Consider the following 11,125-nt stretch of genomic DNA (forward strand, 5'->3'; position numbering starts at 1 on the left):
TAAGATTTAATTTAATTTAATTTAATCAATTTCATGAAATTATTGATGTAAGATTCTAAATAATTTAATATCATATAATTTTTTTTTTTTGAAAATTCATCATATAAAATAATTAGATATAGAACCATAAAGTAGACAAATTATCATCTGTTGTTCAAGAAATACAAGTCTTATCAATTGTTATTTATCATAAATGACCATTAGTTATTGGATCAAACAAAATTATTTTATTTTTAATTACTATTTTATAAATATAAAAATTATAATTAAATTTTATTTATTATTATTTGATGTCTAAATGGAAGACTAAAGGAGGAATTTTTTTTTTTTTAAAAAAAAGTCGTTATTTGCCAGCTCTATGTACTAACTCTAGAGCTGTACCTCATTGGAACAGTGTCTTGTATCCTACTTTCCCATTCCCTTCAACCCCGCTCCTCTTAACATACTTAAAACTAATTTTCATTAATCAAAATATCCAACAATTACCGGTTAATGAACAAAACTGTCTTGTGAAAAAATTAGACCCTTAAAAGTTTTTATATAATCTATAGGTAAAATTAGTTATTTAAGCAATTGTTAGTTATTTTAATATTTGTCAACTGTTTTATTAATGTTTCATCAAAGGTAAAAAAAATAATGTTTCACTCTCAAGAGATAATATGAGATAACAAGAATCTCTTTCTTCCTCAACTAGAGGTCTTAAGTTTGACCACTGGATATCGAGTCCCTTTAAACACCGGGGAAAGAAGCGTAAATCCGGATTAATCGGGCCAGTGAGTTTCGGACACTGAATGATCAAAATAAAAATAAAAAGAAAATAATGTTTCATAGTTCACTCACTCAAGCTCTAAGCACAGGTAATAATGTTATGCCACGTAACACCATAACTAATATTTTAATATAAGTAATATAGTCATGGTAAACACAAAAGGTTGGATTGGATCCATAGAATATAAGTTCCAACTCCTAGACTTTAACCACCAAATCAAACTTGAATCCACTTGTGGTAATGCATTATTACTGTTAATTATTTGAAATAGGTTATGTTACATTATTTTTGGACAAACAGAAGTGACAACATTTTTGGGTTTTACGGTATTATAATTTACTACTATAAAACAAGGAAAATTAAATAAATAAAGTATGTAATAAAAGGAAAGGAAAGGAGAGAGAGAGAGGAAATGACATGAATTTTATATATAAAAAATAAAAAAAATAATAATAATAGTGGAAGAGTGAGTCAGGCATATCCTGTCACCCACCTAAGTGGAAGAGAAACGCGTTCAGCGTGGACTAGACGCCCTTGGAATCTTTCTTCCACCCGGTCACCTTTTAGTCCTTTTCTTTTCATTCTTATCTCCTTTCCCAGTCGCATTCACTCTACCTCTTCCACTATGTGTCTTTTCTTTTCCTTTTCTTTTTTTTTTTTTAGTAATCACATTATTATGGTATCATAATATTATATTCTGAATAATATTAACTGCATTTTTTTTAAATTTAGTTTAAAATATTATTAATTCGTAAAAATTATATATTATGTTTCACATATGTATATACACAAGTATGTAATTGAGATGCTTGTGAGCTGCTCGAAGTGTGACTTAAAAAAATTATTACATATTCAATAAGAGTAATAAATTAAATTTGAATTTAATTATGACGTTTGAATATATTTTTTAAGTTATAAGTACTATTTTTTTTACATGTGTGGGATCCTAGTTATAGTGTTTTTTGCATAAGAGTTTCTCTTCGTTACTAAAAGAAAGAAAAAATAATATTATTTTTATATAAAAAATAGATTTTTTTTTTTATTTGTATTCAAATTATAATTCTATAGAGATGACATACTGTCACGACCCATTTCCGTGGGCCGGACCGGCACTAGGGCCTAGGTAAGCTTAAGGCCCCCGAGGCCCGTAGTAAGCCTAAACCACTCAACTCAAGCATAGCACATCATTCAATAGGAACAGTAGCCCATGCAAGATAGGATATAATTTTTACATAATGCGGTCCAATTTTAATTTTCTCAAACAAGTTTAGTTTGGGCCTAATCATAATCAATCACATTCATAATATGGCATACTGGTCCACCTGCACCTAATAACATAACAAACCATACATATAAGGTAACACATACGGCAGGCCCAACTGAAAATACACGACCCTACAACTGCGGAGTTCAACAATAATTGAAACTAAAGTAGTGTATGTAATTAATAATACAAATCTCAAATTATAATAACAAAAGTTATAAGTTTACTTTTGTAGCTCCGCGAGGAAAATGACAGAGCTTCAGTTGGATCAGCGACTTCCTACTACCTGAGAGGTTTGGAGAGAAGGGGGGGTGAGTTTTGCAACTCAGTGAATAATAATAAATAATACACACCACACACATTCACGCAAAATGCATCCTAATATTCTAAAATGAGCATGCTGCAGTCATTCATATGGCACAACACTAGCACCCACAAGTAATGTCACCTTCAAGTAATCAAGTAAGTGGAAATTAGTCAGTGGCACCACCTGAAACCCCAACGAGCCGTCCTCACACATGGCTCGCCCTCTCGTACATGTGCACCAGGGAGCCGATCCCCCATACGGCCAACTGGTCTAAACCTCACTGACCAGTCCTCTCATTGTTTTTCCATTCTCTCTTTCCTTTTCCATATCAACAGGAGGCAACTCGGTGGTCTCCATCCAATCTAGATCGTCAAGTGCTCAACAGGAGGCCACCCTGCGAACTACAATCAAACCTAGATTGTCAGGTGCGCATCAACAAGAAGCCATCCTGTGAATTTCCATATAATCTAAATCATCAGGTGCACAAGGGGGCGCCGATCTCCCATTTTCCCGGCCGACGGTCAAGTATCATATCATAACCGGATCCATATCACAGACCGTCCTCACAAACCCCTAGTGGTCCACTTCATCCCAATTCCACACAAACAAGGCAACGTATAGCACAACACAAGTAATCAAACAATGCTTTCAAGTAATGCACCAATACATCCAAATGTACAATCACAAATATAATTATGTAGTAATAGTGACATAATATATATATTTAGTAAATAATTACTATGCAAATGCAATGTTGATATGCATTATTTATTATTACTCACTGTGATGGAGAGCGAAGCTCTAGCCTTGATTCTGTCCTGGAGGAGCACTAGATGGACCCGGGCGATCTAAAAAAAAAATGGATGCTGGAATTACTTGTCCGGAGATGGAGGCTACACGTGCCGGAGTGAAGAGCAGGTGGAGGCTGATGGCCGGAGGTGCCCTGGAGCAGCGGCAGTAGTGGCAGTGGCAATGGCGTGAGGAGCTGGGTGAGGCGCTGCACGATCGAGGGCAGAAGGAGCTGGCGCTGCACAATCTGGCAGCGAGTGGAGCTGCTGGCAGTGGCGCGCGGAGGAGCAGCGAGGCGACGGAGGTGATGCGACTGCCGGCGTGGAGTGGCGGCGAGGCTGGGTGGCGCGCAGCGAACCTGCTGTCTCTCGCTAGTCACACGAAGACAGACGCAGGGAAGAAGGAAGGAAAAGGAAAGAAAGAAAGAAAAGAAAGAAGAAGAAGAAGAAAAAGAAAAGAGAAGAGAGGGAGGAGGGTGGTGGCTGGGGAGGCTGTGGGTCACCGGTGACTGACTGGAAGTGTGTGAGAGGTGAGGGGTGAGCGTTGAATATAGAGAGGAGAAGAGCTTTCTAGATGGTTTGGGTCGAACCGGTTCGATTCGGTCCGATTCGGCCCAAATCTTTGGTTTTCAATGGTTTTCGACTTTCTCATTCGGTTTTCGGTTTGGTTTCTCACAGTATTCGCACTAAAATATTAATATTGATTTTCAGGCTGTCGGTACATTAAATTTAATTGGAAAAGTTTTTGAAAATATAATTTCGGTTCGTTTCAGTCTTCCCCCCTTACAAAAAAATTCGTCCTCGAATTTTGAAATAAGCAAGATAAGATCATAGTATATATGAAGCATAAAGAAGTATCGTACTCAACAAAAGAGAAACCATTTACAGTCGATCACTAGAAGTACAAAACATTTTACATGGAAGGAAAAAGATGGGGATAATTTCTTTGCATTTCAGCTGCCACTTCCCATGTGCATTCCTCCATCGAGTGATTTCTCCATAAAACTTTAACCATAGGAATCTCCTTAGACCGAAGTTTACGAATCTGAAAATCGAGAATACTAATCGGTACTTCTTCATACGTCAAATCTTCACCCACCTGAATCTCCTGCGGCTCTAACACATGAGATGGATCAGGAACGTACTTCCGTAGCATGGACACATGAAATACTGGGTGTACATGAGAAAATTCGTTAGGCATGTCCAACTGATAAGCCACTTCTCCAATCCTTGCAACTACAGGATACGGTCCAATATATCTCGGAGCTAGTTTTCCTTTCTTACCGAAGCGGAGAACACCTTTCATAGGAGATACCTTCAGAAAGACCAAATCTCCCACTTGAAATGTCACCTCTCTGTGCTTAGGGTCAGCGTAGCTCTTCTGTCGATCAAATGCTGTCTTAATCCTGTCCCGAATGATAGGAACCTTTTCAGATGTGATTTGAATCAACTCAGGCCCTACCAGTTGTCTATCTCCTATTTCCCCCCAACAGATAGGAGACCTGCATTTTCTGCCATACAGAGCTTCATAAGGCGCCATGCCGATACTTGCTTGGTAACTGTTATTATAGGCAAACTCGATTAATGGTAAGTGCGTGTCCCAAAATCCTCCAAAGTCTAATACGCACATCCGAAGCATATCTTCCAGTGTTTGAATAGTCCTCTCAGATTGCCCATCAGTCTGCGGATGGAAAGCTGTACTAAAGTCAAGCCGGGTTCCCAAAGCTTTCTGCAACGACTGCCAAAATCTCGAGGTGAACTGCGTCCCCCTATCCGAGATGATAGATACCGGAACCCCATGAAGGCGCACTATCTCTTTAACGTACAACCTTGCCAACCTGTCAGCATTATAAGAGGATCTCACTGGTAAGAAATGAGCTGTCTTGGTAAGTCGATCCACTATTACCCAAATTGAATCATAGCCTCCTGGCGTTTTCGGTAGTCCAACCACAAAGTCCATAGTGATCCTTTCCCATTTCCATTCTGGTATCGGTAATTGTTGCATTAATCCAGAAGGTCTTTGATGCTCTGCTTTTACCTGCTGACATGCGAGACATTTGGATACGAATTCTGCTACATCTTTCTTCATTCCAGTCCACCAATAATTCTCCTTCAAATCCCGATACATTTTTGTAGTACCCGGATGCACATTATAAGCAGCATAGTGGGCTTCATCTAAGATCTCCTTCCTAAGATTATCGACATCGGGTACGCAAACACGAGTACCCTTCCTGAGTACACCATCATTGTCGATTACAAAGTCTCCTGAACCACCAGTGACTACCTCTTGCATAATTCTTTGTACTTGTGGATCCCGGTCCTGTGCAGCTTTAATTCTGTCAAACAGCATCGGTCTCATTCTGAAATGAGCCAATAGACAGTTTGAAGTAGGAATTTCCAAGTTAAGGCCTTCATCAAGCATGCCATCCAATTCCCGAATTAACGGCCTTCTTTCAACCGAAATATGAGCTAAGCTTCCCAAGGATTTCCGACTTAAAGCATCTGCTACTACATTAGCCTTCCCCGCGTGATACTGAATAGTACAATCATAATCTTTAAGAAATTCCATCCAGCGTCGCTGTCTCAAATTCAGATCCCTCTGATCGAAAATGTACTTCAAACTCTTATGATCGGTGAAGATTTCACAAGTCACACCGTACAAGTAATGCCTCCATATTTTTAGTGCGAAAATGATAGCTGCCATTTCCAAATCGTGAGTGGGATAATTCTGTTCATGTTTCTTCAACTGTCTGGAAGCATACGCAATGACTCGACCATGCTGCATTAAAACACATCCCAACCCCACTCTGGATGCATCACAAAACACCACGTATCCTTCATCACCTGATGGCAAGGCTAATACCGGAGCTGTGGTTAAGCACTCTTTCAACTTCTGGAAACTTGCTTCACAAGAATCGGACCATACAAACTTAGCATTCTTCTGGGTCAATCTGGTTAATGGTGCTGCTATTCGAGAAAAGTCTTGCACAAAACGGCGATAATAGCCAGCTAAACCCAGAAAGCTGCGAATTTCAGTGACAGTAGTCGGTCTCGGCCAATCGATGATTGCCTCAATCTTCTTGGGATCAACCCTGATTCCATCCTTAGATACCACATGACCCAAGAAATTTACACTCTCCAGCCAGAATTCACATTTAGAAAACTTGGCATATAACTGATGCTCCCTCAAAGTTTGTAGCACAATTCTCAGATGATGAACATGATCTGCTTCAGTTCTAGAATAAACTAGAATGTCATCTATGAACACAATCACAAACCGGTCCAAGTATGGCTTGAACACACGGTTCATCAAATCCATGAAAGCTGCTGGGGCATTTGTGAGTCCGAAGGACATGACAAGGAATTCATAATGACCATATCTGGTTCTAAAAGCCGTTTTAGGAATGTCTTGTTCCCTGATCTTTAGCTGATGGTAACCAGATCTAAGATCAATCTTTGAGAAACATGTAGCCCCTTGCAATTGATCGAACAGGTCATCAATTCTAGGAAGCGGGTATTTGTTCTTCACAGTCACCTTATTCAATTGCCTATAATCAATGCATAGGCGAAGCGAACCATCCTTTTTCTTCACAAATAGGACTGGAGCACCCCAAGGTGAAGTGCTCGGTCTGATGAAGCCCTTATCCAACAGTTCCTGCAACTGTTCTTTCAACTCTTTCAATTCCGCTGGTGCCATACGATACGGCGGCATGGAAATAGGTTCTGTGCCAGGAATCAAATCAATACAGAATTCAATTCCCCTATCTGGAGGAAGACCGGGTAATTCTTCTGGAAACACGTCGATAAACTCATTCACGATCGGCATACTTTCAACTTTACGAATTTCTGTTGCGGTATCCTTTACCAACGCTAAGTACCCTTGACAGCCTTTCCTCAACAGTTTTCTAGCGCTGATTGCAGAAATTAGATTATAAGGAGCTATATTCTTATCTACCCTATAAACAAGTTTCTTGCCATCAGGTAGATTGAAAACAATTTCTTTCCTTTTACAATGAACCTCTGCATCATACTTTGCTAACCAATCCATCCCCAAGATTACATCAAAATCTATCACATCTAAGATAATTAAATCTGCGGGTAAGTCTACGCCTTCAAGAACAATAGGACAGTTTAAAATAACTGAATCAGTATAAATAGGTTCACTTAAAGGCGTCGATATCAGCAAGGGAATGTCTAACTGATTGAGCATTCTGTCTATTTTCACAGCAAACCTAGGAGATGCAAATGAATGGGTGGCACCAGGGTCAAATAGTACTCGTGCTTCCAAAGAACAAATAGTAAAAGTACCTGCCACCACGGCATTAGATGCCTGAGCATCTCCCTGTGTCAAGTGGAAGAGTCGGGGTTGTGCTCCAGAAGCATGCAAACTCTGTCCTGAACTCTGGCCTCTGCCCCTACCAACAGAACCACGGCCCTGCTGGCCAATAAATCTAGTACCAGATACCGACGGTGTAGAGAAAGGAGGTCTAGACACACTACCCATGGAAGACTGGGGTGGCACTGTACGTGACTGAAGTGGGCAATCTCTAGCATAATGTCCCGTCTGATGGCATCTGAAACAGACAATAGCATCAAAATTACACATTCCTCTATGAGCCTTGCCACACCTATGACAAGCAGGTATACTAGGTCTGCTGCTGCCTGAACTATGTCCACTACTAGAACCACTTGGATAACTACTCCTTCTCGGCCAAAATTTCTTCTTGTCCTTCCTTCTACTGATACTACCCTTGCCTTGGAAGAGAGAGCTCGAAGATTGTGTACCCATAAGAAAAGACCCGCTCATACCTGGCACAATCGGATTCCCTGACTGAGCTGCTGTTCTGTTACCTCTTCTGCCTGAAATAAACCCATCAGAAATGTATTTATTTTCCATCTGCCGGGCTGAGTCAACAATGGCACTAAAGTCTTGCTCCCTTTGCTGAAATAAAGTGGCATATATTGCATTTAGACCGCTAATGAATCTGTATACTTTAGTGCCTTCATCAGGTATGGACCCCGGAGCATATCTACTCAATTCAACGAACTTGGTGGCGTACTCATCCACCGACATATCCCCTTGAACTAAGGATTCGAATTCTCTCATTTTGGCTCTTCTGGTTCCTTCCGGCACAAAATAGTTCATAAAGAGTGTAGTAAATTGTTCCCAGGACATCCTAGTGACAGAAGGCTGAATATAATCTCGAAACCACGCTTCTGCTATTCCCTCCATTCTACGGCCGGCAAACACAATGGTCCTTTCATCATCACAGCCTAGCTCAGCACAAAACTCCCTTATTCTAGCCAAAAAGGAATGAGCATCTTCAGTGCCTGTGAACTTAGGCGGTTTATAACGAATGAATCTGTCATACAGGTTATCAGTAGCAGCCCTCGGAACAGTAGGAGGTGGAGCCAGTTGAACTGGTTGTGCTGCTGGATCGGGCATAGATGGATGCATCTGTTGCTGTTGCTGAGCTTGGAAGAATTGTTGTTGCTGCATTAACACATTATTCATTGCTGCTGTTATAGCCTGTTGTAGCCCGGTCAACAATGTGTTCATTTCAATGGGAGTTCCCTCCATATTTTCCTCATTCCCACCTTCTTGGGCACCTTCATTCTGATTATTTACATTCCTAGCAGATTTATTCTTTCGTCGTCTTCGTCGTCTAGGAATAGCGGAATGCCCAGAAGAGACTTCATCAGGAACATCTCGCTCCGGGTTATCATCAGGAGCATCTTGCCCCACGTTGTCGAGTGCTCTACCCCTGTTCTTCACCATGCTGAAATTCAAAGTACAAGGTAGAATTTATTAGAATATAACCATTCCTATCCTATTCATATCAATTACATTATAACCTAACTGAAAATAGGACTCATACGGTGATCACGCTGAAACTTAAGAGGCAAGAGAAAACTATATCAAGACGTGACGGAAATAACTCCGCAGTTATCTCTAGACTCCTAAACTTATGCTCTGATACCACCTTTGTCACGATCCATTTCCGTGGGCCGGACCGGCACTAGGGCCTAGGTAAGCTTAAGGCCCCCGAGGCCCGTAGTAAGCCTAAACCACTCAACTCAAGCATAGCACATCATTCAATAGGAACAGTAGCCCATGCAAGATAGGATATAATTTTTACATAATGCGGTCCAATTTTAATTTTCTCAAACAAGTTTAGTTTGGGCCTAATCATAATCAATCACATTCATAATATGGCATACTGGTCCACCTGCACCTAATAACATAACAAACCATACATATAAGGTAACACATACGGCAGGCCCAACTGAAAATACACGACCCTACAACTGCGGAGTTCAACAATAATTGAAACTAAAGTAGTGTATGTAATTAATAATACAAATCTCAAATTATAATAACAAAAGTTATAAGTTTACTTTTGTAGCTCCGCGAGGAAAATGACAGAGCTTCAGTTGGATCAGCGACTTCCTACTACCTGAGAGGTTTGGAGAGAAGGGGGGGTGAGTTTTGCAACTCAGTGAATAATAATAAATAATACACACCACACACATTCACGCAAAATGCATCCTAATATTCTAAAATGAGCATGCTGCAGTCATTCATATGGCACAACACTAGCACCCACAAGTAATGTCACCTTCAAGTAATCAAGTAAGTGGAAATTAGTCAGTGGCACCACCTGAAACCCCAACGAGCCGTCCTCACACATGGCTCGCCCTCTCGTACATGTGCACCAGGGAGCCGATCCCCCATACGGCCAACTGGTCTAAACCTCACTGACCAGTCCTCTCATTGTTTTTCCATTCTCTCTTTCCTTTTCCATATCAACAGGAGGCAACTCGGTGGTCTCCATCCAATCTAGATCGTCAAGTGCTCAACAGGAGGCCACCCTGCGAACTACAATCAAACCTAGATTGTCAGGTGCGCATCAACAAGAAGCCATCCTGTGAATTTCCATATAATCTAAATCATCAGGTGCACAAGGGGGCGCCGATCTCCCATTTTCCCGGCCGACGGTCAAGTATCATATCATAACCGGATCCATATCACAGACCGTCCTCACAAACCCCTAGTGGTCCACTTCATCCCAATTCCACACAAACAAGGCAACGTATAGCACAACACAAGTAATCAAACAATGCTTTCAAGTAATGCACCAATACATCCAAATGTACAATCACAAATATAATTATGTAGTAATAGTGACATAATATATATATTTAGTAAATAATTACTATGCAAATGCAATGTTGATATGCATTATTTATTATTACTCACTGTGATGGAGAGCGAAGCTCTAGCCTTGATTCTGTCCTGGAGGAGCACTAGATGGACCCGGGCGATCTAAAAAAAAAATGGATGCTGGAATTACTTGTCCGGAGATGGAGGCTACACGTGCCGGAGTGAAGAGCAGGTGGAGGCTGATGGCCGGAGGTGCCCTGGAGCAGCGGCAGTAGTGGCAGTGGCAATGGCGTGAGGAGCTGGGTGAGGCGCTGCACGATCGAGGGCAGAAGGAGCTGGCGCTGCACAATCTGGCAGCGAGTGGAGCTGCTGGCAGTGGCGCGCGGAGGAGCAGCGAGGCGACGGAGGTGATGCGACTGCCGGCGTGGAGTGGCGGCGAGGCTGGGTGGCGCGCAGCGAACCTGCTGTCTCTCGCTAGTCACACGAAGACAGACGCAGGGAAGAAGGAAGGAAAAGGAAAGAAAGAAAGAAAAGAAAGAAGAAGAAGAAGAAAAAGAAAAGAGAAGAGAGGGAGGAGGGTGGTGGCTGGGGAGGCTGTGGGTCACCGGTGACTGACTGGAAGTGTGTGAGAGGTGAGGGGTGAGCGTTGAATATAGAGAGGAGAAGAGCTTTCTAGATGGTTTGGGTCGAACCGGTTCGATTCGGTCCGATTCGGCCCAAATCTTTGGTTTTCAATGGTTTTCGACTTTCTCATTCGGTTTTCGGTTTGGTTTCTCACAGTATTCGCACTAAAATATTAATATTGATTTTCAGGCTGTCGGTACATTAAATT

General features: G+C 41.3%; 1 protein-coding gene across 1 annotated transcript; it reads right to left on the reverse strand.

Moving 5' to 3' along the window:
- Window positions 1-1,994: 1,994 nt before the first annotated feature.
- Window positions 1,995-10,461, reverse strand: LOC149495916 (uncharacterized). The gene is made up of 5 exons (XM_089722521.1): window positions 10,390-10,461; window positions 9,528-9,586; window positions 7,437-8,908; window positions 3,123-3,188; window positions 1,995-2,319 (listed from the first exon to the last, which is right to left on the reverse strand). Exons 3-4 carry the CDS (start codon window positions 8,905-8,907, stop codon window positions 3,142-3,144), a joined length of 1,518 nt encoding a protein of 505 aa, XP_089578647.1. The 5' UTR covers window position 8,908; window positions 9,528-9,586; window positions 10,390-10,461; the 3' UTR covers window positions 1,995-2,319; window positions 3,123-3,141.
- Between the last annotated feature and the right edge of the window lie 664 nt (window positions 10,462-11,125).

This window comes from Jatropha curcas, chromosome 6 (assembly GCF_041381405.1).
Source record: "Jatropha curcas cultivar XTBG-Jc1 chromosome 6, XTBG_Jcur_1.0, whole genome shotgun sequence".
In the NCBI taxonomy this organism is placed as follows: Eukaryota; Viridiplantae; Streptophyta; class Magnoliopsida; order Malpighiales; family Euphorbiaceae; genus Jatropha; species Jatropha curcas.

Excerpts from the sequence above, each read along its gene's own strand:
- LOC149495916 (XM_089722521.1), bottom strand. The coding sequence starts at position 8,907 with ATGGTGAAGAACAGGGGTAGAGCACTCGACAACGTGGGGCAAGATGCT. Across the intron at positions 3,189-7,436 it reads ATCTAATGCCGTGGTGGCAG|ATCGCCCGGGTCCATCTAGT; the intron begins GTACTTTTACTA and ends TTTTTTTTTTAG.